Consider the following 27,537-nt stretch of genomic DNA (forward strand, 5'->3'; position numbering starts at 1 on the left):
CAGCTATGGTACAGAACCCCTTCCCAACAAAGGAAAACCAGGAGATTTTGCTTTGGATCTTTAATGAGAAACAAAAGATGACCTCGAGGAACCTTTATCTCATTCATTAGCAAGCAAAAACCACACCAATGTTGCTAAACACACTAGCCTAGCAACTGACATGTAGAGCATGGTAATTAAAGCAAATCAGAAGAAAGCCAAAGGCTCCCTCTGTTAGACTTGGATTAATATGGCTAGGACAGACCACTGATAGGAAAAATTAACATGCTAAAATGTAAGTGTCACCTTATTGGCAACTTAAAAAACAAACAAACTTTCTGAAATAAAGATAGCATACCATTATTTGCATTAAAATGAAAATATCCCCTTGCTTTCACCCAACCATGGCTTAGAGCAATTTTATAGAAGAAAATGTATCAAGCGACTACTAAAAATACCAGGGAATTCAACAGAATGTGTTATCATTCAATGCCTTTTAAAAAAGGTATTCAGTTCATTCCCAGTGGCCCATTTTACTCAAATAAGCCACAAAAAAAATTGTATAAAAAGATTTATTGAAATTCATCAATGACAAACAGACATAAAACTCAAAAGTTTGGCTCTTCTGGGAAAAAAAACTTGCAAATGTATTTATACAGATGAAATATTGACTAGGAAATACAAGTCACTTCTAAAGCTATTTTAAAGAGGGATATGAAAGTAAAACTGTACATTCACTAGGTATTTTCAGTCATTTTACTGACTTCCACTAGGTAAGAAAATACAATTTTGTATTAGTATTTCGTGCTTGCGTGTATGAAAAGAAACCTCCTACACTACATGCTGTACTGTCTCCTGTATTTAGGTTTGTAAAAATTTTCTAAGTATATAGCACAAGTGGAAGTCGTTTCTCATCACTTAAAATTGACTAAGTGTCGTTATATATTACAGACCAAAATAGTACACACCTTATTTAAAAGGGTTGAAACATTTTTTTATTACAATTGTCAAATTCATTTCACTAGTAACTCAGGAATTAGGAACACTTTTTTATATATATATTTATATATATATTTAAATGCCTGCCATTTTCAGTGTATTGGCTGTATCCCAGGCCAAAAAAAAAAAAAAACCAAAATAGAAAGGAAAAAAACCCAAAAAACACAACACACAGAAGGGGATTGCAAAGTAGTCACCCCATAAACCAGATCCAAAGGAACTCAACAAAAGGAAAAATAAAAAGAACACATTTGGTCACTATTTACAAACAGCAAAATAAGAGTTACCTAACAGAAGCAGGGAAAGCTTTGGCTGAAAATGGCAGTCATTCACAAACAGGCAACAAAGAAATCACTTTATCAATATGCCATTCTCACACCTGTTGCTGTGGACTGGATGCTTTGCCTAGATCTGCAGCATCCCCCCAAAAAATTTTACAATATGCTTAGTGACTGGCAGAGATGGTAAATCCCAACAACCAGAGATATTTAGCTATCTCAAAACAGACTGTATGCCTATTTTGGATATCCTCTACTGATCTTAAGTTTAAGATGTCAAACGATCCACTCCAATAATAAGAAACAAATTGCCACTTGGTTTATACTTACTATTGCATTTACAGTCAGGAACTAAAAGGGACAAACAATTTTTTTAAATGAAAAGTAGGAGTGGCAGTAAAAATAGTATTTTCCCTCGCCCACCCAATACACTTTCCCTCTCATTCCCACAGCAACATTACAATCAGAAAAAAAAAAAAAAAGTTGGGGGGAGGGGAGAAGAATACAGGGTAAAAACAGTCAAATCACAATAGGAAACTTTCAAAATAGGTTACTCAGTTTAATCATCTTCATCACCCTCGTCTTCGGGTTCTCGTTTTCTCTTCTGCCCCTTTTCTTCTTCTGCAAATAAATACAGGCTGGGTTATGTGTGCGCTTTGATGTATTATCACAGCATGACCATAAAAACTATTCATACACACAGCTACATGAGGAACTAGCTTATTACCACAGCAATATATATTCAGATACAGTTCTGCTTTTAAAAACAGTACATTAGTACTTTGGTTCTGTACTAAAGTTTGTATTATTGCCATACCAATTTCTTCTTCTTCTTCATCATCATCAACTTCACCATCATTATAACCTTCTTCATCTTCCTACAGAAAGATTAACAGAGAGTTTTGTTCAACACCTTTCCTAAATCGACAACCTTCAACCATATCTTGAAATTGAGAAAATCCCTTGGGTGTCTTCCCCCCCCCCGCATAAGTATGCAAGTTTATTCCCTAAAATACCTTCCTACACTGGATTCCGGCCCACTCTTTACAGCAGGACTCAAGAGTAGCCATATTACCCAATTTCATTTAAAATTCAGCCTCCTCTCAATCTCAAAGACTAAACCAATCTTCCCACTATATGGTTTTAAAAGCCACACTGATATGTAAACATAAAAATTTACGTCTTGAGTTCAGTGAAATCAATGGCAAAACTTCGACTAATTTCAATGGGATCAGGGCCTGTTTGTGGGAACAAAACAAAACACGGAGCTTAGTTATAAGCGTTCTGAAGTTACACACTTGAACACAGGACCTCATCACTTCTGTTACTACTTTAACAGCAGGAGGGAAAGCTGTGTGTGAAAGAAAGAAGCAGGTGGGGCAGGGGGAAGAGAGGTCAGTTGTAGGAACCACACATTGCGCTGAATTCTGCTTTCCATTTTACCCATTCAACCTCTCTGAGGTTAAACTTAGGGAAGAATCTCTGTACTATAAAAAATGGCACCTTTTTATTTTTAGATAAAGGCCATTGACAAACACCCCCACCTTGAGTCTGAAGCCAACAGTACTTTGTTTTCTACTTTCAGGCCAATGTTATTCTCAAACATTCTGATCAAATCTTATTTAAATCAGTATCATTGTGCAAAAGTCTGGGCTCAGTTTTCCTTTAAGCATCTGCTTTTTGAGACATAAGTTCTTTCTCTCAACTGCTCACAGAGACTTCAACTCCAGCTTTTATTAGGCTGTGTGTGAAAAGTGACTAGCTCTGGAGACGTTAACGATAGAGCTGCTGAAAGTTGCATCTGTTTTCAACATGATCCCAAGAAGCTGAATGATTTATTACTAGTCACTAGATGGCAGCTGGCTCACAGGCAGATGCTCTTCAAAACCTGTCCCCATTTATTTTCATTGCTTCTTAGATGGAAGAAAAAAGTGTGCACTTAAAAACAAAAGGTGGTGATGTGGTTTACATTTCTATGCAGGTATTCAGACCTGACACAGATATTCCCCCGGCCACGAATCCTTACCTCCTCTTCCCCGCTCACATCCTCCTCTTCTCCTTCCTCCTCCTCCTCATCTTCCTCTTCATCTTCTACTACTTGAGCATCTTCATCATACTCCTCTTCTACACAAGCAAGCAAGCCTATCAGCTCAGTTAACTGTCTACAGTAAGTGTAGTTTTCAAACATTACCAGCCAAATCCTGCCTTCCCACTGATGTAAAAGGTACACACACAAGTACTGCCTGAAGGCAGAATCTAGCTTGTTGCATTTTTCCAGGTGCCAAGGTATGAGGCCAGAATGAATCCTGCACAGAGTGGTGCAATGGTGGCTTAAAGCCACCTGTGTGCTTGTGTACTGTTGGGGGAGCCTGGGTGGCCCGGGTATAAGTCAGAGGAGACCTGGGGCTGCTCTAATTTACAGCAGTTTCCCTACTGCTGCCAGTGGGTTTCCCAGAACCCTCTATCCTCCAGCTTGTTCCTTATACCTGGTGGTGGCGAGAACGGAAAGAGCTATATATAGCAACACTGTCCTGTCCCTGGTGATGGGAACGTTCCCCCAGCGGCTGCTCAATCCTCACTAGGCTGCAGCAGCAATGTGAAGGGGCCATAATCCAGCGACTGGTATGGATTTTTGGGAAGAAAGTTAAAGCATTTTTCACTCAGGCCTCCATTTATACTGTGCTGGAGAGATATTTTGTCCCCACTGACACTCTGCGTTGTTCTGTCAGTGCACCCGTCTGCCAGGCAGTGCTGCAGTGTTTACTGTATCACAACACAACAAATTCTGCACTCGAGGAGAAAGTGCAAGTCCAGCTATTCTGTGTGCTCTGCTTTTCAACTTGGTTTGAAGAGTCTAGCAAATTCCCCAAACCCAGCCTGACATTATCCAACTGCCTTGCATAATGACAGGTTTCAGAGTAGCAGCCGTGTTAGTCTGTATTCACAAAAAGAAAAGGAGTACTTGTGGCACCTTAGAGACTAACAAATTTATTAGAGCATAAGCTTTCGTGAGCTACAGCTCCGATGAAGTGAGCTGTAGCTCACGAAAGCTTATGCTCTAATAAATTTGTTAGTCTCTAAGGTGCCACAAGTACTCCTTTTCATTATCCAACTGGTAAGCCAGATGCCTTTGAATGCAGGCTATCGGGGTGAAGCAGAATGGCACAATAGACCCGAAGAGAATCGGCATGTTAGTTTTCCTAACATTCATAAAGTTACTCTCTGCTTCTGCAGTGCCTTTGATAGCGCTGGCCCCAAGCAAACTTCAGCATGTTTCTTCTCTGCTCCTTTGATCTATCTCAGCCCTTGTTTACTTTGTTACTGATAATTCAATGTCACACTTTCCTATTAACCAACACTTCAGCCTCACTCACTTGTTCTGCTTCTATCCCCGTCCCCTAACCCAGTTACCATCTTCCATTCTCAGTCTCTCTTCCCCTCCCCCTTTTTGAGGGTCTGTCCTCTCAATCTTTAATAGCTATGTGTGCTTTGCTTCTGACCTGCCACTTTTCATTCCCTGCCACAGCTTTCTTAACTGGAAACGGGGAAAATGTCTTATCACCTCGCAACTGTAAAAGGCTTGGAAGACGGAGAGCAATACGGACGACCTTTCAGTTTCTCTTAAGTGTCTCCCTCCTGTCACTTTCCCCTCAGTTTTGCCTCTTCCCATTTGCTGCCCTTGTGCTTGTCCCATTCTCTCTCGTGGCCAGACTTCCCAGCACTCTCTGACTGAAGATAAGGACGTGCATTTCTTTTAGGCCCTGCCTGGGCTATCCAAGTCTAGCTTTTCCTCAGTCTATGGAGGAGTCACAGGTATGTTCTGATCTACAAAAGCCGGGGAACTGGGTGCTGGGAGAACCCTTCTCTCACCCGTAAGTCAGGTGAACGGGTTGCTTTTGGAGAAGAAAGGAACATGCACATCAGTTGGCTATAATCTAAATACACTAAATGGAGCAAGTAACATACCGTCTTCATCCTCCTCTTCATCATCTAGGCCCTCCACGTAGCCCTCTGCATCGGAATCTGGGGCTTCTTTGTCATCCCGGTCATAACCGTCGAGATACGTGAGTTGTGGGAGAAGCTTGAACACATTTTCTCTGTAGTCGTTCAAGTTGGTTACCTCACAATTGAAAAGATCTAAACTCTTCAGGTTTTCTAATTTTTTCTGTAAGTAAAAATAGAGGCTCCATCAGAGACCTGTCTTGGGAGCACTTTAAAAACTGAAGGGCAGCCAGTTAACACCCAAAAGGTAAATATCTCGGCAAGCAATTTCTAAGGATAAAATGGAGTGTTTTAAATCATCATGTAGTTTCACTCTGTGCTGGCTAAACTGGTGCAAGCGTGATTACATAATAGTCAGGCCTTACAGTACTCTTTGTTCACAGATCTCAAAGTACTTTACAAAGCTCTATATCAATACTGCCATGTTAAACGGGAAACTGAGGCACGGAATAGGGTGAAGTGCCTGACTCAACGTCACACTGGGGGCAAGTTAAACATCAGGGCAGTTGATTATCTGCGCTGCCGCACCAAGACAGAATAAGATCATTTTAAACGTTTCTTCTCTGGACACAATGACAATCTTCCACTGCAAGGGGATATACAACACCTGATTTTAAAAGCTATGCAACATTCTGAGCCTGCATAACCACCAACAGCAGGATGAAAACCGGGGTGGGGTTCATCTTATGTTCAGCTGCACAGGATTTTTAGGTGGGAAAAGGAAGCAATGGCACTTATAAACTAAACACAAGAAAAGACAAGTATGGTGGCTTAAGGATTTGCCTTGGATGTTTTGAAAGGTTTCCCTTTAAGAGCTTAGTATGAAGGCTGGAGAGCAAAGGTTTATTAGTTTAGACCCCCGAGATTGCAAGCAGGTGGCAGAGGCTCATGGCCAGCCTGCCCGTCGTGTATAGCTCGCGATGGATCCCAGCGACATAGGAGAAGCCTCAGGAGGGTCCAGGTCTGGAACAAATAAATTTGAGAACCACTGGTTCAGACTAAGGAGAGCACGAGATTTTCATGGAATGATATTAACAGAGTAAAAAGACTGAAGGCTTGGTGACAAAGCCTGCCATAGCCCTTGATTTTGCAGCATGATTCCTAAACAAACAGTATTATAAGGGCAAGAGGTGTAATCTGATCCACTTTTAACCCAATGGTTGAGGTGTCATGAAAACAAGAGATATAAAGGGGTCCAACAGGAAAAGGGGTGGTAGTTATGAGATCATGCTGCCAGGGCTATGCACCAGCTATGCAAATGGGACAGCTCAGGGGGCGTAGGTGCTTCTGTTAGTAGAAGCCAGCCATGCCCGGGGTAGAAAATGGAAGAGTCGGGAATGGCCCACAGGTTTCCAAACCGGGGACCTGTTAGCAGAACTTTGTCCGGTGGAGGAGTGGGGCTGAGGGACAAGATCCATAGCACCAAATATTGTAAAATTAAAAATGTCTTACTTATTCCCTCCTGAAGAGCTACCGTGAAGTGTAAGATTGTTCCCACTTTTAAAGTGCACAGAAATGACTGACAGCTGCTTTTCACTCTTCCAGAGCAGAAGTGGGACATTGATAGGTGTACAGCTAATGTAAGGACACCTTTACTGCAAGTCTCAGGGCTCTTGATTAACTCCAGATTCGCAGTCGTGGAGATCGCAGCCCTTCCTCTCGTCTCAGGACAAGTGGAGTACAGTGAGCCACCCGTGTGTACGTCCCCCCCCAATCAGTCTCAGCCATGGCTTGAAAATACCATTTTTGGAGCGGAGAACATATCAACAATAACCTTGGCCCTTCCAGTTCTTGATTTTCTTTAAGCAACAGGTGTGCTAATTAGTACCAAAACACAAACAGAGAGGGAAGAGGACTGTGATATCAACAAATGCCCACCAGAAACTGGACTGAGTCCACCAACACAACTCATGGTATAGCCCAGTGAACAGCCACTACAGAGCAACTTTTGATTGCTACTAGACTTGCACTATCAGTCTCAGGACTAAGGACTCCATATCCCACTAAGCCACACCCATTCTCCGCCCCTTATGCCTCCCTTTCCCCCCCCCCCTCCACGGATGTGTACTGACTCTATCTGATGAGGACTGGCCATTAGAGGGAGGCATTATCTCTCTCTCTCTCTCTCTCTCTCTCTCTCTCACACCCCCAACATATTACAGCCTGCCTCAGTTAGGCCCAAGTGTCAGAGATGGACAACCTCGCATCCTATTTGGGGTGTTTACTTGCAAGGGACCCGTGATCACATACAGACCTAGGGGTTTTAACTATACTTAAAGCACTTTTTGCTGTTGCATTAACTCACCAGAGGTTCTATTGTACTGAGATCTTTTATTTTGTTGCCGCTTAGGTTTAGATGTGTGAGGTTTGGACACTTTTCTGCCAATACTTCCAGTCCTCCTGAGATTCTGTTATCGCTTAGTTCAAGCTAGAAGTCAGACAAAAATATAAAAATTAAAGATTTTAAAACAAACGCAACTGACTTGGTTAGAGGAAGTTCTTATGTGAACATCTATTTTGCATTTTATATTTTTTCTTGCAATATATTAAGAGCAAAATACAACAACATGTGGCACTTTTTTATTTACCTTCTTAAGTTTGTTTAACTTTGGTAAGTTTGCAACTGAGCTTAGGCCTACGTTGATTGTACTTAAGAATTCCAGCTCTTCAAACTCATCTGTGAGTCCTTCAATTTTGCCTTCATTTGACCTACAGTTGTCAAGAACGAGTTCTTTAACCTGGAAAAGACAAAATTTAAATGTGTTAAAATATTTATCCGGCAGTCAGGTACAATGTTTAAACAGCACAATAAAAAAACAAACAAACAAACACTTAAGCTATGGAACCGAATACAACAATTTGCTGTTTACTTTGCAACTGCACCAGATAACAGTTATTTCCAGCTTCTGCCATGCAGTGTTGTTTACAATGCTAGCTTAATATCTCAGGATAGATTTCAGCTACAGTTCACAAACATGATTATTAGACAAAGACAAATGAAGCAAACTTGAACATGGATGGCATTCTGCAAATGGCTTAGAGCCAGTTCTATTGCATTAATGCTAGTTTACATGATTTACTAGTAGTTCCTAACAACTGTTCATCAAAGTTACTGCTAAAGATATTTTAACAAAAGCTTGGAATATTCAAGACTTCATTAAAAAGAGCCTACAGCTCCGATAACTTCTTGCCTGTCAATGCAATACATCTGTGATTTAAAATACCATTTTCTGCATTAAGAAATTATCTCAATTTATTATAACAAGCTATTCAAAGAAGTAAACTTTAATTTTAGACCGCTGGCTGTGGAGATATTTTCTGAGACGTGAAACAGACTAACTAATACTACATTTTAGGGAGAGCCAGACTTTCCATGGCACTTGTACTCCTAACTCCACTACGTACTCTTGGAAGTGAAGGTGTAGTGGATATAGCCTGATTCCCCCTCTGCGCTCACCTGAGCATGTATGGATCCTGTCCCTTCCGTCTCACCATCCCCTTTCCCCATACTGTAGAGAAAGAGCGGGCGTGGAGGGGAACAGAGGGAGGAGGAAAAGGAGGATGCAGGATGTGCCCACGTGGTCTCACAAATGCTGACCCTGCCCCATTCAGCACAAGCTGAGATACATTACTGTATGGGAGTTTCTTGCTGAGGATCAGCCCTTACTAAGGTGACACCTTCAAATGACACAGCTCAATGCTGAAGCAAAAAAGCAGCCTTTTAAGACAAAAAAGACCCACCACCGTGATTAAAGAATAAAAACAGTTAATTTTTAACCAAAATGCTCATGCAGTCTTACCACACTCAGTACATTCCCTGGTAGAAACACTAGCAGGATACACAGCATGAGCGGTGACCCACTACAGTTAGGAATCTACAGTAAATCCTCCCCCATCTTGCCAGAATAAAGAGTGCAAATACTCCCCTATCAATGGACAAGTTATGAGAGCACTGAGAGAATAATACAGCCCTATGACTGCATTACAGAGCCCTGCATGACATAGGTCGTCAAGGGATACAACAGACCTTTGAAACTTGGGGTGGGGGAAAAGGCTGGAGGCAGAGCAGTGTTCCAAAACTCAGCAATAGTCAGGTCCCCCTACTGTGACAGATAGCCTGAGAAATTTGGAGAATCTTTTGTTTTAAAAGCAAAGGGGATAGGACCCAAGGGAGTTTGCAAGAACCACAGTGTTAGCAAGATGAGGAAACCTTCCTTTGCATACACAACGCAGTTAATATGCAAATGTTTCTTTTTTTGAAAATGGCTATTGCAGTAATCACATAGCAGGAGATTCAAGTCAATGTGATGCAATAGCATGGGTGCATCAAACAGCTTTACTAGAAATCTAACTCAACTTTATGTTGAATCACTTAGTCTCCATTATTGCAATGAAATCCATGTGCTGAATTCAAGGGGGCTCCGTGCAGGTGAAGGGAGATCAGAGATGGCATAGTTGCACAAGTGATGCATGCAATCAAGTAATCAGAGTTTCAACAGGAAATGCAATTTCCAGGTTTGTTCCCAATTTTTTCCCAGAAGAACGATGATAAGCAAGTGTCCTTGTACAAGTTTTGCAAAAGAATCCACACACAGACCAGAAGACTATTAATAACGTTTTATGTGTTATTTCCTATGTAAATGGCTCACTTAAAAAAAAAAGCACCCCACCTTCATTTGAAATTAAGGCAGGAGAAACAAGCAAACCCAGAAGTATTCAATAGGCAGGTCCTTTTGCCACAATACTTCAAGATACTGGGTGGGGACTGGTTACTACCTGGATGAGACAAATCCAGGGGTAGAAAACTCCCAAAACAACAACAGTGATGGAAGCTCTCGAGTCTCTTCCCTCAGCCTTTGGCTGATGAGCAGGCAAAAGAGGAGGCAAGAGGGGAGGAAGGACACATCAGAAATGGCAGCAGAGGAGCCCGCCTGCCTCCGGCTTAATTGGGGATCTTGGCCCTTTTCTCTAAGAGAGAAATTTCATGCAAAAAATTTTGTTAGTGCAACCTCAGTGGCAAAATTAAAATCATTCTGAAATTCAAAAACATGAAGGATCCCACAGAAGAGATGGCTTCACCACATTAAATATACAGGAATAGAAAATACCACCGGTGTGCAATGGGACCACAGTAACATGGCTGCATGAAACCACACACTGAACTTCCTGACTTCATGTTGTTTTCAGTGCACAAACTTTATTTTGCATTCATTTTTTGTCTGCACTTTTACATGCAGCAGCTGACACAACCAGCCTGCAAATTTTTCCACAGGTGTTATATACCATGTTAGTTTACCCTCCTCCCACACATATACTTCCTCCTCCCTTCCCCTTTCCACTCCTTTTTCCTCTTACTTGCCTCTCCTTTTATCTTTCCCTTCTCTAGAGCTTATCCCTTTTTCTTAGAGTCCACACAGCTGAGGAGGTCTGACAGTGATCTCCGATCCTCAAGAGGGCCCGGTTTGGGAAGACACACATATCTAGCACAGGGTTTCTCAAACTGGGGGTTGGGACTCCTCAGGGGATTGCGAGGTTATTACAGGGGAGCTCACGAGCCGTCAGCCTCCACCCCGAACCCCACTTTGCCTCCAGCATTTATAATAGTGTTAAATATATATAAAAAAGTGTTTTTAATTTATAAGGGGGGGTGTCGCACTAGGAAGCTTGCTGTGTGAAAGGGGTCACCAGTACAAAAGTTTGAGAACCACTGATCTAGCATATCCTATTGCCCAACTAGACCAAAGAAGACAATCACTACTGGAGCCCCAATGTGTTGGGCACTGCATAAACTCCCTCCCTCCCAGGCTAAGGGTGGTCTAGGGCAGGGTGTAAGATTTGACACTGTATAGATATTTACATACAGTGACAAAGGCAGGTTTACTGAGAAGGTTCATGGAAGGGAAAATAAGACCCCACTCCCATTAAGAGTATCGGACTAGACTAACTAGCTAAAGGAGATTTGCAGTCCTTTTGCCCTGGATTATTTTCTAAAAGAATCTGGGTAGTTTTGTGGAAACTGGCCTCAGACTGCGCACTCCTATCACACTTCCCACTGAACATGCTGAGTGTGTCACTGAGCTCTTTGTTTTCACACACAGGAATTCTCCCCTTTGGTTTCACTCCAATAAAACATAGCAGATAAATGTTTATGGCTGGATGTAGTATTAGCCGCTCAGACCCTAACCCCCTTTATGGGGCTTGGTATACACTTCAGAACATGATGAATGGGCTCTAACCATTATGAATTAAGAACGTGAGAGTCTGCCGTATCATATTTGAATCAATACTGTCTTACTGGAGCCCTGCAGTTCAGTCAAGCTAAGGAAGACACTATCTTTGACGAGAGGTACAAGCTACCCAGCGTTTCTCAAATGCGGCCACCAGGGGCTTTTTGTGCGCGCACAACCTCCTGGGCAGTGATGTGGGGAGGGACAAAGCAGTGTTAAACATATATCACTTTTCACAGAAACAGAAAAAAAAAAAGCAGCCAAACAAACAACAACAACAAAAAAAAAAAAGAGAAGAACTTACAAAGCACGTTATTTGTTTCAATTCTGTTTAGGTCCAGTAAAGAATAGAGAGACAACTGTACATTATTTTTGAGTCTCTAATAAAAATTTACATAAATAAATTAGGAGTTGGACATGTATATGTGCATATTTATTTGTTTTTCCTAAAAATGTTAAGAGTATTTTAGGAAAAACTGTCAGTGGCCACCAGCAAGAGTTGGTGGCTGCCATCTGAGGCCATCAAAAAATTTCTTGTGAGACCCCCTGAGCTAGACTATGGAAGTAAGTTTCCAGAGATAATTTTTACATGGCTGTGTAAAAGGATGGGAGACCCCCAGTTCTCCTAGTCATCTAGGCTCCAACTGTTCTGTTCACTGCATGATGCACAAGCAAACTAATGGTGGTAGTGGGCTCCATAAGAATCTAGACAGAAGGAAAGGTACAAAGTTGTGCAATATTGTTCTAAGAGATCACATCACGTTTGCGCCCTCCTGAGCATGCCACATGCTCCCCACCCACAAAGAGTTGACGAGTTCTGGGAAACAATGCAAGAACAGCATGCCACAGGTTCTCTCTGTAACCACCAAAGAGAACACTGTCCTTCAGCATCTCTGTATCGAAAAGGGTTCCTGTCCATGAGCCAGTCTCATATGGCCACTCAACTGCCAGGGCAGATGGGTCACACACCTGAACTGCAGCAAAAGAACCTGCAATAAGCCCAGTGGCGAGGCAGACAGACAGATTGGTTCATTGGGATCTACGGATCTTTAAAGCCTCTGCCTGCAATGCAATGTGGTGCATTTGGGAGTCGGGGCAATGACTGCTGCATGGTTGGGACTATCTGCGTATCTGGTCACAGTGTGCAGAGTCCTAACTGGTTCTGAGGCTCCATCTTGGTCTCTACGCCCCAGGGGCCAGCTTTGGGTGTTCCATTTCCCCTATTCTTCCACTCTATGGCCTGCCCAACTGCCACCTGCTAGGCCAGGTGCTTCCTGGTGGCACACGTACTGTTGCTCGTAATGCATCCGATGAAGTGAGCTGTAGCTCACGAAAGCTTATGCTCTAATAAATTTGTTAGTCTCTAAGGTGCCACAAGTACTCCTTTTCTTTTTGCTGTTTGTGTGTTGCTCTGTGGTTTGCTAGTGTCAAGGCTTGCTTGTGTGTTCTCCTAGAACCATAAATAGGTCACTGCTCCCTCCTCACCTGACTCCTTACTTATTTCTGTGGCCACTCCAGTTTCTATCTCTGGTGTTGGCAGACTCTTCCAGACTGACATCATCTTGATATCCATCCACTTTGCATGCCTAACTATGGATTACAGTGTGTCCTGTATCTCTCCATGCCTTTGGATTACATCACCCCTTGCAGTACTCCATGTTTGATAACCGATAGAATCCAGAGTTTTCTCATACAGATACTGTATTAAGCTGTATTCATCACTGCTTATGTGGCATTCTTAATGTACCCGGGGTGTGAACTGTGGAACGATGCTCATTTCTGAGTGAACGACAGCCCATTGTATGCACACAGGCACTGTATTCCATGGGGACACACGTATGCAACTTTCATTACACATTATCTGCACAGTTTACCTGTCACTATTTTTCTCCTTGCTCGCTTTTCTGCATAGGTACAGAGACCCTAACGTAGGTGAAAAAACAAATATACTCTGTCATACTAATTTACACACATGCCATAGAATACAAACATGTACATCAGTATTTTCCAGTGGGTTTATGACATTGTCTACATATATATAGCGCAATAAGTACAAAGTTACTGCTCCAAAGAGCCTACACTTTCACTCCTGCAAGCACAGAGCAATGGTTCAAAGGCAAGTAGGCACTGCCAGTGATTAAATCCCTGAACTGTAATCCATGACATATCATCAAGACTAGAAGAGCGATGTAAATGATATTACAAAAACTGCACAGTTAAGACTCAGTTTTTAATAGCAAGTTTACTAGTAGAAAGCCAAGGATCAAATTCAGCCACAGCACTCCACTGACACAGAAGGTACAGACAGCATAGATTATCAGGGCATCACACACTTAAATCCCACCCTATACATTTGGCTCCCTTGGGACAGAAAACGGCCACCATTCCACATGGCCACGTTACCCACAGAGTAAGGGGAAGCACATTCTCTCAGTACCACAAAGCTCTTGGCCAGTGTCTGGCCTACTAGGATTAGCAAATGAGTTATGTCCCTTCCTGTCCCGCACTGCCTAATCTCAGTGCCAGGTGCTCCCTTTTACCCTCTCCTTATGGATGGAGAGAAGGTCTGTGACAAATGGGAGCCCGCTCAGTTCTTTAGAGGCAGCTGCAGAAACTCTATTTCTCCCCCAAATGCGGGAGCATGTCCCTCTGAGCTTTTGGGCCTGGCAGGAAGTCCTGCCCCTGCATCACTCATAATCAATGATGGACACACATCCTTTTAGGCTGTCAAATCAGATTTCTTTCTAGCTCTAGCATTTAATTCCAGATCAGTGATCCTGTGGGCTGGGGATCCTCTGGCAGAAACCTACCAGTTTGTTCACCCCAATTTATGTTACTGCAATAAACTGTTCTCTGGCACAATCTGTCATTGCAACAAAGAGCAATTATCTTTTGACATATTCCTTGCAAAAGGACACAATACTCTCCATGCTGAAAGTTTTGGCTTGTTGGAGAAGGGCAAATCCTGTTAAACTGCCCGTAAGTGTAATGAGGGCAGGACAGCCCATCATTGGCACTTCGCAGAAAAATCAGGGGAAAGAAAAACTAATGGTAAAGAGCCTTACATTCTCAGTGTTTACAAGACAGTCTTCTCCCTCAAAGTTACTTTTGCCACACCCTGGCAGAAAAGATTAAATTCTTATGGATGTTCACTTCAGATACTATCTGGAATGTGGCACCAGGACATGCTTGAGTGCTCAGCCTATTAAACAGGCTGCACTGAAGCTGCAGCTGCTGTGAAGCTTTGCAAACTCGGTGCAATTATGCAAACCTCTGCACTTCCGGCTCGAAACCAGCAAACCAAAATGAAACCAAGAGAGGTTTGGAAAAGTTGTTTTCTCTTTTAATCAGTAACTGTAAGCAGCATACATGCCTTTTGGAAAATACTTGGCATTTAGAGGTGGATCCTCAGAGGTGCATTAGCTCTGCTTGACACGCCTAAGGAGAGATGGCAGAGAGGCATTATACCACCTTTATACACCCTTGAGGGAAGCCAGGGCCCAGTGAGGCCCCCAGATTACGTTAGAGTAGCTCCTGGGCTGTAATAATATATCCCAAGTAGGACACACCTCCTAGGGACTGTTCTGCCATTCCAGTATTTCCAAAGCTCAGCATACTCTGGCCATGTTCCTCTCCCACCTCTGGCATTCCACCTTCATGGAGGGAGTGGGGGTGGGGGGACTGGGAGGGGGAAATAGGTGGCCTGGCATGGAGTGTGCTGGCTTTATGCTACTAGAGATTCCCCTATAATGGGGTAATCCTCAACTATTCCTTTAGCACTGCTCTGTGTCTCACAGGAGAGACAGCCTAGGCTGGACTAAATAAATGAGATTTTTCTAACCTACATTTCAACAGATACAGGAAGGGTTCTGATACTTGGAACCTCCCCCAAAAACACAGACTTTTTAAATATAACCCCTCCCACACTCACACATATGCCTGCCCCCCAAACATGAGCATGTTACTAAAGATTTGTTTTTTATCTGAGTCAGGATAAATTTAGTAAGTTTGATATTTCAACCCCCAGGCCTTAGAAGAGATGAAACAAACTAATTTCACTCACCTATTTATCAGCAAATATGATAAGCGTTTTAAACAAATGATTAAGAAAATTGGCTATGGGAGTGCCACTTACCTAGCACGGAGCCTGGTCACTGTTATGCAACATAAACATAGAGAACTCCACATATCGGGATGGGACACTTCCCTTCTGGGGGAACCACACAGCACATACCCCTCCCATCCTGAGCTATGAACAGGACATCTAGCAGCCAGAGCACTGAAGAATTAAATTAGCAGAGGCAGTGATTCCTGGTCTCAGTAAGAGGGGACACTCTGAATGGGCCTAATCTATATACTTTAGGACTTTGGGAGGCATTGGGTTACCACATTATGGAAACTGTATGAACAGACAGAGCATCCCAAAGACATCTTCACTATGGTTAATGTCCTACTAACTTCAAAGGTGCCCTTATAGCAGATTTTAATTTTACTTTTTTAACTATAGCACGTACATTTCATTTAAAAAGACAGGCTCAAATCCTGTCCAAGATGGAAAACACCAGCATACTGGGACTGATTGTAATGTATGCACTTTTGGGGCTGCCAAGTTCATGAATGCTGAACAAATGAAATCACAGAGAGCACTGTAAATAAAAATGACCCATTCACATCTCAAGCTATTTTATCCACTTGGCACCTGTATTCACGGAGTTGGAATTCTGAATCTTTGCACAAATGTCATGTGAAATACAACATTGGACTTTAAAAGCTTCTATCTGGGGTGGTCTTTGAATGGTCCAGCCCCATCAAACACCTACATATTATTTTGCTTGGAAGCTCCCTGTTCTGTTTACTTAATCCCAAACTACTTTTACAACCAACAATTTCAGCCTGTGCATATTTGAAGACCTCACTAACTTCCGTATCGTGTTGGCACAGTTCTCTGCTTACTTCACTCAAGTTGTGAGTACGTGTGTGTGCACAAAGACCCCAACATCATCTTCTAGTGCACTTTTAAAAAGTTTTTTTTAATATTAATACCATAATGTTTAGCCACAGTGAAATACTTGAGTGTTACAAGTTAATTAGTAAGAAAAAGCAGTTTGTCAGTTATTAGATCGACTAAACTAAAAATAAAAATACACCAACACCTTAGCTCTAAACAATTATCCCAAACCTTAACCAGCCTAGCATTTTGTTCTTGAATTATTCATTGTGAATATGGAAGGAGGACCCATGGAAAGTGAGTTAATGATTCAGATTGAATGACTAGTCAGCAGGCATAGGATTTACAGGTTACCATTTTCTGTTGGCTGCCAACAGCCTACAGGGGCATCCTGGCAAGGCCCACTCTTCCCTGGCCACACCCCATGCATGGGGGCCAGCAGAGGGTGTGGAGTAAGAACCACTAGATCAACTCTACCAAATTGTTCCTATACACAGGGGAAATAATTCTTCACTAGCCAGTTGAACTGGGTTTAAAGTTGTGTCATCAATCTGGTCCATTATCAGTAAATTTCCACTCTATAACATTCTGTACAGTGTGTCACCGTCAGCCCAGAAACCAACGAATACATAGATAGTCAAAGACAAGATGTTAAGAACTATGTTCCTGCAGTGGAGTTATAAGAAAGTCTGAAGTTTCAAACTAAAATAGGAAAGTGGTGAGAGGGAGGGAGGAAGAAAGCTAATAGTATACACCCTACAATCAAAATTGCTGAGACTAACTGCGTAGCACCTCCAATCCAAAACTTCTAGGGGAAAAAAAAAAAAAAAGGATCTATGACTTTAGTGTGACATGATTCTTAAAAATATATGTAAGCGTGCTTCCAACTGAAACATCTCAGTAACTACCTGTATATACATAAGAATATGCACCATGCTAGTCAATAAGTCAAAGAATACTTATAAAAATGTAGCAAGCCCCTTTATTCAAGGGCATATAGGCAGATTTTTCTAGTTTGTTTGTTTCTTTTATAAAATTAACTATAGACCAGCACAAAAGCGTTAGAACAGGGATACCCAGACTGAGGCTTATGAGCCACAAGTAGCTCTTTAATCCCTCTCCTGCAGCTCTTTGCAGCACATGATATTAAAACTGGGAGATTTAATTATTAATTCATCTAAGCTATTAACCAATCAGGAAGCTTTTACTATGTTATTAACCAATTGTAGAATACATGGTCAGTCATTTTGCTGTGAGAATTATATATATGTAAATGAAACAATCAATTCACGTGACTGTGGCTCTTTTGGGTAATACTGATCACTAATTTGGCTCCTGAACCACTAAGGTCTGAACATCATTTGAGAGCGCCAGGCCTAAACAGTGATAGTGAAGTGATTAAATTGCTTGACTTCCAAAACAAATGCCCCCTCCCCCTCTTTTTTTTTTTTTTTTTGCGTGCGCCACTTTGAGGTTTGCTTCCATCTCTTTTTCCTGGAGGCAGGATGTCCTAGCAGACAGAGCAATGATGGGGCCTAAGAGACCTTGGTTCTATCCCCGGCTCTGCCAATGGCCTGCTGGGTGACCTTGGGCAAGTCACTTCTCCTATCTGTAAGATGGGGATAATGATTGCTTACCTCCTTTTTGAGATCTACCAATGGAAAAGCATTTTGAGATCTACCAATGGAAAACACTATAGAAAAGCTAGAGATTATTAAATGACCTCCACGCCACACAGTAAACATGCATTCAAATACCTTGTGCACATCATACCTAATTTTAAAATGGTTTAATTCCAAGTTAGCATTTAGCTAGACTGCTGTACACATTCTGTGGTCATTCAGTACTGGATCAACCATATCTGCTACTCTCATAAACTTAGCATGAAATTTATTTCCTGCCTTAAGTCAAATAAAAGTTTCCTAAGAATGTTAGCACATCAATCACTAAATATTAAATCAATATCTTGTCTGGAAAGTTGTAGGTACTGAGTACCATGTAAGTGAAATGTCTCACTAGATTTACTGGGACATGCTGTTTCAAACCTTTTTAATACTTGGAAGAGAAACTGAGTGGAAGTGCCCGACAGGCCAGTTTGACTGAAAAATTAATGCTCCAATAATGAGTCGGCCTTGTGACTCTTGTTATACAGGTTGAAGTGAAGACATAAAGATTGATAGTAGTCCCAAATCCTGAACCTTGTTTAGATTTCACTCAGACTACTCATGTAGGTAAAGGCTGCAAGACTGAGCCCAAAGAGTTATTAATTTAAAAAAAAAAGAGAAGAGAAGAGAAGAGAAGAGAATCCCATAGTTGAGGGAAAATCTAGCAGGAAAGAGAGAAAAGCAAGGTTAGCGAGTTAGGCAAGAGGCAGAAAATAAGAGTTTACAAATGTTGTTTGAAGAACGGTAGGGTGAAAGGATGGCAGAGGAAGAAAATGAAAATGGTTTGTATGTTACGATAACAACAAGTTCATAGTCAAGTAACAAACAGCAACTGCAGCTAGACCCATCAGCAGAGAGAAAAGGAGTACTTGTTAGTCTCTAAGGTGCCACAAAGTACTCCTTTTCTTTTTGCGAATACAGATTAACACGGCTGCTACTCTGAAACCCATCAGCAGAGAGTAACTGCTAACTGTTCTCATTAGGGAGAAAACCATACCTGGCTACATACAAACTTGATTTCATTTTACCTGGCCAAGGTGTTTATCAGTCTACTGAGAGCTGCCACAGCCAGAAAAGTCTCAATGTTAGCGTCAGGTTATGCCAGCTCTGTTATCTTCCAGTCCGTTCACATGGAATTCCAAAACACACTTCTTCCAACACCAGATTCAGGCTGGGAAACCAGAACTGTTGTGGTCATAGCACCACTCATATCTAAAGCTTTACATTGTTTAAATCATTTGAAAGTGGTTCACACTTGAATCATAAGTAGTTACATTTTTATGGGTCCAATTCTTACCTTTCTCTGGCCTCTACAGTTCCATTATAAATGTTTTACTTATCCAAAGAGATGGAATGAGTAAATATAGTCTATGTCTACGATTATTCCTAACTGGGGTGCAGTACATACAGTAGATCAGTTTTTAAAAGGCAACCATCATCCTTTACAATACAAATTCAATGCCTTTAAAGATGTACATTTGTTGACAATAAGTCCTTAGGCATTCAAGATTAATTAAGAGGGGAAGAATAGTGTACCGTAGGCCTTGAACTATTGCCTCTAATGTTGCATTTTGAAGTTCCATATGGTTAAGCTCAAAATATTGGCACATCTTGGTGCATAAGTAGGGCAGCGTAGCAGACGGCAGATTCTGCCCATTGATTTTCAAGATTCTGTGTGTGCAGATCTGGTTGTAGGACAAGTTATCAGATTCTGGTTTAAGTCAATCATATCACCTAGACCCTCAAGAGTCCATACTAGTGAGCTGTTCTTCCTGCTGTGTGTCTTTTTTCAGCTTCCCCTGTTATTTCTTCATGTGACATAATGCAATTCTTTATACCATTATATGGTGGCTTATTAACTAAAGCTCAGCTACTTTTGTTCTGATACCTTTATCAAGAGAGAACCATTTTTCAAGTTGATGTTTTCTTGTTCTGTACACAAATGAATCATCCTATACCTTGCATAAGTATGATTGCATTTGAGATACTGATAACCACCGGGGAATTTTGAACAGTTGAGGGTGAAATGTCAGGATTAAACAACACAATAAAAATGTAGAAAATCCACCAGATAATGGCAACATTATGGTCAGATTAGAAAGCTAGGCAGCAAGTTTTTATGTACATATATAGATCCCTTCACATGCTTACAACTTGGTCAAGTTTAAAAAGGAAAAGATTTCTAGACTGCTCACTATGGATCTCACACATGAATTCTGTACCGGGGCATGTTCATTCTCATCCATTATTCTAGATCAAATGAGGTACATATTTGCCTTACTATGCTTCCTTCATACCTGCCCGTTTCCAATATCAGTTGTTCCAGCACAAACAAATAATTTATTCCCTTTACTAAAACACCCCTTCTGGGGATCCAGCAGTATAGATGCGGAGACATATAGCCCTAATATACACTTTTGAGAATTTAGCAGACTACCAGGAGGTCACAAATTTAGAGAGGCTGCTAGTAGCTGCATAAAATAGTTCAAGTACCTTTCATTTTTTATTTGTTCAGGACAAGAGAGATGAAGACACTAACTGGGATTATTACAATGCTTTTACAAGAATGCAAATCTTGAAAGAGACACACCAATTTAAGCCATTTATTATTATTGCATTTAATGTAGTAACCATAAAGGACTAGAAGGGAAAGTTATATTTTAGTTTACCTTCTGTATTTCATAGGACTTTATAAGTAGTCATTTTCACTGTTTTCCCTTTTGTTTGTGTAGGTTTTTCACACAACAGAAGAGAACAGACATAAATAAAATTAAACAGAAGTTTTTGGCAGGTGACTCCAGAGATGTGAAAAAAATGAAGTAACTTTCAACTTTTATTTTAATTGACTAAATTTCAAGTTAATAGTGTCCCTTTTAGAACAATCATTAAGTCTTTGGACCAAAGTAATCAACAACATATCTCCAAAGCATAAAAAGACATTTTAGCACAATTTCAAAAACACATGCAAGATCTGTGCTGCCTAGCCAGACAGAATGTTAAAACTGATCATTTGCTTTACAGCCTTTGTATTTAGCTACTGAGTTAGGCTATATACAATACAAATAAATGAGTGCCCAAAAATCTGCCCACAAAAGCTTCTTCTATGTAATTCAGTAGTTACATTGTCATCTGATGGCTCTCTAGTAATTTATGTGAAATAATCTGTTCTAATTCCAAGTGGACAGGTGTTTACATCAGAAAACTACTATCATAAGTAAGATACACATCTAAGCTTATGTGCACAGCATATGATCTACTTTCTAAATATTAAACACAGTGGATACAGAAGACAAGGAGAAAATTCCAGTAGGAAAAACTGCATAGCCACCGACTACATATATAGAAAAATATAAATTTCAGGTTCTATCAATCTGGCACCTTTCACCATCACTAAATTCATGTTAAACAAACCCAAAAGAGGGGGGGGGAAGGAGAGGAGAAAAATGGGGCTCCTATGCATTCCAACATATTTAATATGTTTGCATTATATATGTTTGTTAATTAATATATATACACTAAACCTACAGGATTATAAGATTTAGCAGATCAAAGTAACCAGTTCTGTTACACAGTATTAAGCAGTATTCCAAACAAGAATTATACTACATCTCCCTACAGCATATTAACAAAGACCCACAAAGGTAATGAAATTCTGATACAATACTTCACTATTCCACTTGATTTGCAAAACCTCTACCCTGGCAAGGGGCTGATGTATGTTAAATACCACACGGGCTGCAATACCAAGGCACAAATGGCTCAAAAGCTTCAGCTAAAACAACTTTGGTTTTGTAAAGTGAAGGCCAATTTTTGGAGTATATTCCTTTTAATGGTAATTTTAAAAATAATAATAATCCCAATGGAACAATATGACCAGATATTGCTAAAATATGGATTGTAGTGCAAATATGTGTACTGGAAACCATTAACCTGTCAGGTAGTTACTGACAATACTGCATCATCTTTACTTATGTAAACAAGAGCTCAGACTAATGAAATATCAAAATTTAATGTCATTGTTCTGTCTATACTGAAACAAACACAATCTGCATGAAGTAGTGGATGGGCACAAGCAATAATCACTTAAAATTCAGTCTACCACTTTATCTAGTGCCCAAAGGCACAAGCTCACTAAATTGGATTTCAAAGGGTATTTTGAAGAGTGACAGCCCCAAGTTGTACACTTGATTTCTCCATGACATGAGAAGATGTAAATGCACATGAACTGGCCACATTCTAAAGGGTGCCTTCGGATTTGGTTGGTAAAACAGCAGTGTAGACAAACATTGTTCCCCCCAGTTGTCTTTAAAATAAATATGCTATAATGAAATCTAGAACAATTTTAACTATAGCATTTCCCATGCGAGTTCATTCTCAGAATAAAAAAAACGACTTTACACTTGACAAAGTACCAGGTTAGATAACTAACAAGGTTTCTTTACCCACCAAAACTCTGAGTTATAGAAGTGCAAAGAAACATTGTCCCAATCAAAGAAGGTCTATTAATGTTACTCTCCACTCATCAAAGGCACAGGGAGAAAAATAAACCAAATTTGGTTTAAAACTATTGTTGCTAAAACGTGCCACTGAGCAGTCTGGAGAAAATCTTTATCGCCTGCACCCGTAAAAAATGAGGAGCGTGAAGAAAAGTGCAGAATAGCCTCAAGCGGCGCTAGCTGTTACTGCTACATAATCCATGAAAAAAAAATCGAGACCTACCTTCCCGCAGGGCCCTGCCCAGGAAGAAGGCATATTCCCAACTCATCAATAATGCGTTCCCCTCCCTTTGGAAGCTGCTGCAGGCATTTGAAAGCCATCTCAAAAAAAAAAAAAAAAAAAAAAAACCAAAAAACCAAAAAAAAAAAAAAAAAGCCCCACTGTGTAAACGACTTTCTATGTCTGCTTGCTTCTTCCAGCTCCAGGGAAGCAAGTAATATCGGGATTTGGACAACGAACAAGAACAAAGTGGTGTGAATGCCCGCGCTGACGATGGGGGTAAACGGGAGACGCAGCCAGGTGCTACTGGCGAGAGCGCGACTGACTTTCCAGGCTCCTCCGAACGTTAGTCACCGCGCCGCAGAACGCTCGCGAACACAACGTTCCATTTCGAGCTACCAACGCTCCATTTAAAGATACAGGCTCCTCCACGCTGCCAAGGGACGATTTTGCAGGGAAACGAACAAGCACTGGGATTCTCCCCTCTGCAGACACCCACACCCGGCCTCCCTCCCTGAAGACCCCCGCCACATCAGTCACTCCGCAGCAGTGTTCGGGTTAGAACACACCGTTGGTACCTTGCTGGGAATCGTGCTAAAAGATTTTTATCTTCTTTAAAAAAAACCACCCTCCTCCCTTCTCCTTCCCTCCCCCCAAACTCAGTGACAACAACAGTGACAAAATGGCAGACCTGCATGCTGGCAGTCATGTTACACACACACAGAGCGAGCCCTGAATGCGCCCTCATTGCTTCAGCCGCTTAATCGTTACGATTCTACATCCACGACCTGCCCTACACCAAAACATTAAGCTTTTCTCCTCCCCCACCAAATCATCAGCGTTATTACTAAACTGCAGATCTATACAGGCTTCTCATTTTATCGTTTGTTACAAATACTAACATTTAAAGCAACTTCCCCCGCACCCCGACACACACCCACACTCCGTCCAGAATGTAACAAACAAGGAATGTTTGCTAACTGCAGCAATGGTGGCTTTAAGAATTCCCTCCTTTATTGAATTCGCACGGCTCCTAAAGAATAAATCGCCTTGGATTCATACCCCAGCCTTTTTCTCTTTTGCAGCTCGATGGAAAAAAACATGGCGTCTTGTCCTACTTCAGGTTTACTGTGGTGATGCCAACGCGAGGATACAAAGTTGGGAATGATTTCATGGGGTGGAGGGCGGGAGGGAGGAATATTTCGTCTCCCCGGCAGAGATGTAGGGACAGAGGCCCCTCTTTAGGAAGCTCCTCCGTTTGCTCTTTGTCCCCTTTGCACTGCTCTCACAAACAACAAGCCCTCGTGTGCTGAGCTCGCTGGCACATACACACAGTGCAACACAAGGGAGCACTGGCAGCCCCGCTCATGCAGCAACCTGCACACACGCACGCACACACACACACACCCCACTTTTTGTGAATAGGTGTTGCTGCTCATATTCAAGGCAAGGCGTCTGACCCACTATCCAGCTCAATACAACGAAAACACCCTCCTCCTGCTCCTTCCCCAATACTTTGTTAAGTTTAAAAAGGTTACGTAAATCTGCCCAGCTTTGTCCGTCAGACATTTTACTAGCGATAGGAAAACCGTTGGGGCAGTTTCCACCCTCCTCCCTCCCTCGGAGAGGGATACTTTTGGATTTCTGGAGAGAGATGTTTTCACTCGGTCCTATCTACGCCCAGAGCCTTGCAACCAAAGCAGCCTAGCAGTTTGTACGAGGGAGGCGAATCGTTGGGAGAACACCTCCCCTTGCCCCCAAATATCAAACTATGTTAGTATTTAAGCCATTATGTAATGACCTCTTCCGCCTTGGCTTCTAAAAATCCTTGGCCATATTGGGGGGGATCAGTTTTTTGGGGGAGAGGGTTCCCCCCAGAGACTGGCTATTTACTCTGTGTGTTACACTAAAGTTCCCAAGGTGCCCAGGCTGGGAAAAGGCGCTTGCAACGATCCCATACACCGATGACTACACAGGAGAGACGAGACCGGTCACCTTTGCGCAGCACAAAACACCAAATTCCCGTCACAGGAGAACTACCACACACATACACACACCAACATAGAGGCAACCTTAATTTCTCCTTGGGTGCATTTGGCAAGGGCTCAGGGGTCTTCCCAAGTTGGGTTTCCCACACCCCTATCGCCTTTCTGTTGCAATCGCTGCAGGATCAGTAGGAGACAAACAGAAAAATGAGGAGAGGTAACTAGGTTTTCTCGTGTCTGCATAATTTGTACACAGCCAGCCATGGGCTATTTTTGTCCTGACAAACTTTCTTGTTCTCGTTTATTCAGTCAGACGCTGAACAACAACCTAAGTCCAGCCCCAAGGAAAAAAAAAAACATCCAGTCTTTTTGTGTGTGTGGATGGAGAGGGGGTGGAGAGTGCATTTATTTTGGCATTTTTTTTTGTATTAAAAGCTTGCGATACTGTCAGCTGGATCAGATTTTAAAAACCCGTGAACATTTGTTTTAAAATCCTATTTTTTGTCTTCTCAGCATCTGGAGAGGGAGAGAGAGAGAAAGGGCGCGTTCATGAGGACTACAAAGTTACAAATATGGCTCCCCAGTCTCTCTTGCCTGATCACTGCAAAGAAATGAAGACGCACTTTAAACTAAACCATTTTCAACTCATTCACAGTCCCTCCCTGCCCAACACCCAGTGCAAATATTTGCAAACTAAACCAGCCAGAGAGAACCACCAACTTGTTTTCATTTAACGCATTGCAAGCCCCTTTAATGCATTTCACACCAGCAGACTCAGGAGCAGCTTATAGTTTTCCCCTAGACCATAACGCGTGCGCCTTTGGGCACCCCAAATTGGGTGCACAGAGACATACACACACCGGTAGGCACCTCAAGGGCAACAGCGGCTTCAGCAGCAGCTGGCACGGGCGTTACCTATCACAACTGCACCCCTAAATTTTGTAATAATTTTAATACACCCCCCAAAATATGGGATGGATTTTTTTTTGCATTGCTTACATCTGAGGGCGTCCTGTTCCGCAGCTCTAAGTGGATCCTTTTCTTCATGTCCATGTCCCTGGTTAGCAGGAGTCTCTCGCTTTGCTCAGCTCCTCTTTTGTATTGACACCAGTGGAGACCCCCCCAATGCCAGCGCGGTGAGGGACTTTGAGGGCTCAACCAGCTCCGCTTGGAATCCTGAGCCCCAGCACCGCGACTAACACTAACCTGATAACAGCGGAGGCGGGCACTCCCGGGGGCTCCGCCGCGATTGACACCTGGATCGGCCAACCGCGACGCCGCAGCTGGCTGCCGGAGCCAATGGGGCGGGCAAGGGGCGGCGGGAGCCAATAGGGGAGCGGCGGAGCCGGCCAGGGGACAGCGCGAGTCCGAGCGAAGGAGCATTCGGTGCTGGTGGCTGATGGGGAAGGAGCAGCGGCGGCTCCGGGGTGCGCAGCGCTTCCCCCCACCCCCCCGGGCCTGGGGGAGGCGGGAGGCGCGGCGCGGCGCGGGGCTAGAGGCCGGGGGGAGGGGTGCGGAGCGGGGCCCTGAGGCGCGGCGGGTGGCGGTGAGAGAAATGGCGCGCGGGCCGCCGGGGGGAGAAGTGGGCGCGACGGGGGGGGGAGGCGCTTGGAAGGGGCGGGCGGCTGAGGGACAACGGCGCGCGGGGCCGAGGGTTGGGGCGGCGGGGGTTGTGCGCTTAGGGCACGTGTGGGGGGTGCGGGTGCGGTCGGGGTGCGTGGAGGGGGACGGGATTTGGGGGGCTGTGGGGATTTGGGGGGCTGTGGGTCGGGGGTGTGTGGAGGGGGACTGAGGGTATGGGGGAGCTGTGGGGATTTGGGGGGCTGTGGGTGGAGGGGGTGTGGAGGGGGACTGAGGGTATGGGGGAGCTCCGGGGATTTGGGGGGCTGTGGGTCGAGGGGGTGTGGAGGGGGACTGAGGGTATGGAGGAGCTGTGGGGATTTGGGGGGCTGTGGGTCGGGGGTGTGTGGAGGGGGACTGAGGCTATGGGGGAGCTGTGGGGATTTGGGGGGCTGTGGGTGGAGGGGGGCTGTGGGTCGGGGGTGTGTGGAGGGGGACTGAGGGTATGGGGGAGCTGTGGGGATTTGGGGGGCGTGGAGGGGGACAGGGTATGGGGGAGCTATGGGGATTTGGGGGGCTGTGGGTCGAGGGGGCGTGGAGGGGGACTGAGGGTATGAGGGAGCTGTGGGGATTTGGGGGGCGTGGAGGGGGACTGAGGGTATGGAGGAGCTGTGGGGATTTGGGGGGCTGTGGGTCGAGGGGGTGTGGAGGGGGACTGAGGGTATGGGGGAGCTCCGGGGATTTGGGGGGCTGTGGGTCGAGGGGGTGTGGAGGGGGACTGAGGGTATGGAGGAGCTGTGGGGATTTGGGGGGCTGTGGGTCGGGGGTGTGTGGAGGGGGACTGAGGGTATGGGGGAGCTGTGGGGATTTGGGGGGCTGTGGGTCAGGGGTGTGTGGAGGGGGACTGAGGGTATGGGGGAGCTGTGGGGATTTGGGGGGCTGTGGGTCGGGGTGTGTGGAGGGGGACTGAGGGTATGGGGGAGCTCCGGGGATTTGGGGGGCTGTGGGTCGAGGGGGTGTGGAGGGGGACTGAGGGTATGGAGGAGCTGTGGGGATTTGGGGGGCTGTGGGTCGGGGGTGTGTGGAGGGGGACTGAGGGTATGGGGGAGCTGTGGGGATTTGGGGGGCTGTGGGTCAGGGGTGTGTGGAGGGGGACTGAGGGTATGGGGGAGCTGTGGG

The 27,537-nt window shown here is 43.5% G+C and overlaps 1 protein-coding gene across 4 annotated transcripts; it reads right to left on the reverse strand.

Annotated features, from left to right (window-relative positions):
- Positions 1 to 537: 537 nt before the first annotated feature.
- Positions 538 to 26,184, reverse strand: ANP32A (acidic nuclear phosphoprotein 32 family member A). 4 transcript variants are annotated; one of them, XM_038419072.2, is made up of 7 exons: positions 25,798 to 26,184; positions 7,847 to 7,996; positions 7,564 to 7,686; positions 5,223 to 5,421; positions 3,283 to 3,380; positions 2,074 to 2,134; positions 538 to 1,877 (listed from the first exon to the last, which is right to left on the reverse strand). In XM_038419072.2, exons 1-7 carry the CDS (start codon positions 26,179 to 26,181, stop codon positions 1,816 to 1,818), a joined length of 1,077 nt encoding a protein of 358 aa, XP_038275000.1. In that variant the 5' UTR covers positions 26,182 to 26,184; the 3' UTR covers positions 538 to 1,815. The 4 variants fall into 4 exon arrangements, with proteins under 4 accessions (XP_038275000.1, XP_043349228.1, XP_043349229.1 ...); XM_043493293.1 differs by lacking the exon at positions 25,798 to 26,184 and adding an exon at positions 23,505 to 23,622; XM_043493294.1 differs by lacking the exon at positions 25,798 to 26,184 and adding an exon at positions 22,817 to 23,253.
- Between the last annotated feature and the right edge of the window lie 1,353 nt (positions 26,185 to 27,537).

Source organism: Dermochelys coriacea, chromosome 10 (assembly GCF_009764565.3).
Source record: "Dermochelys coriacea isolate rDerCor1 chromosome 10, rDerCor1.pri.v4, whole genome shotgun sequence".
NCBI classification, from domain to species: domain Eukaryota; kingdom Metazoa; phylum Chordata; order Testudines; family Dermochelyidae; genus Dermochelys; species Dermochelys coriacea.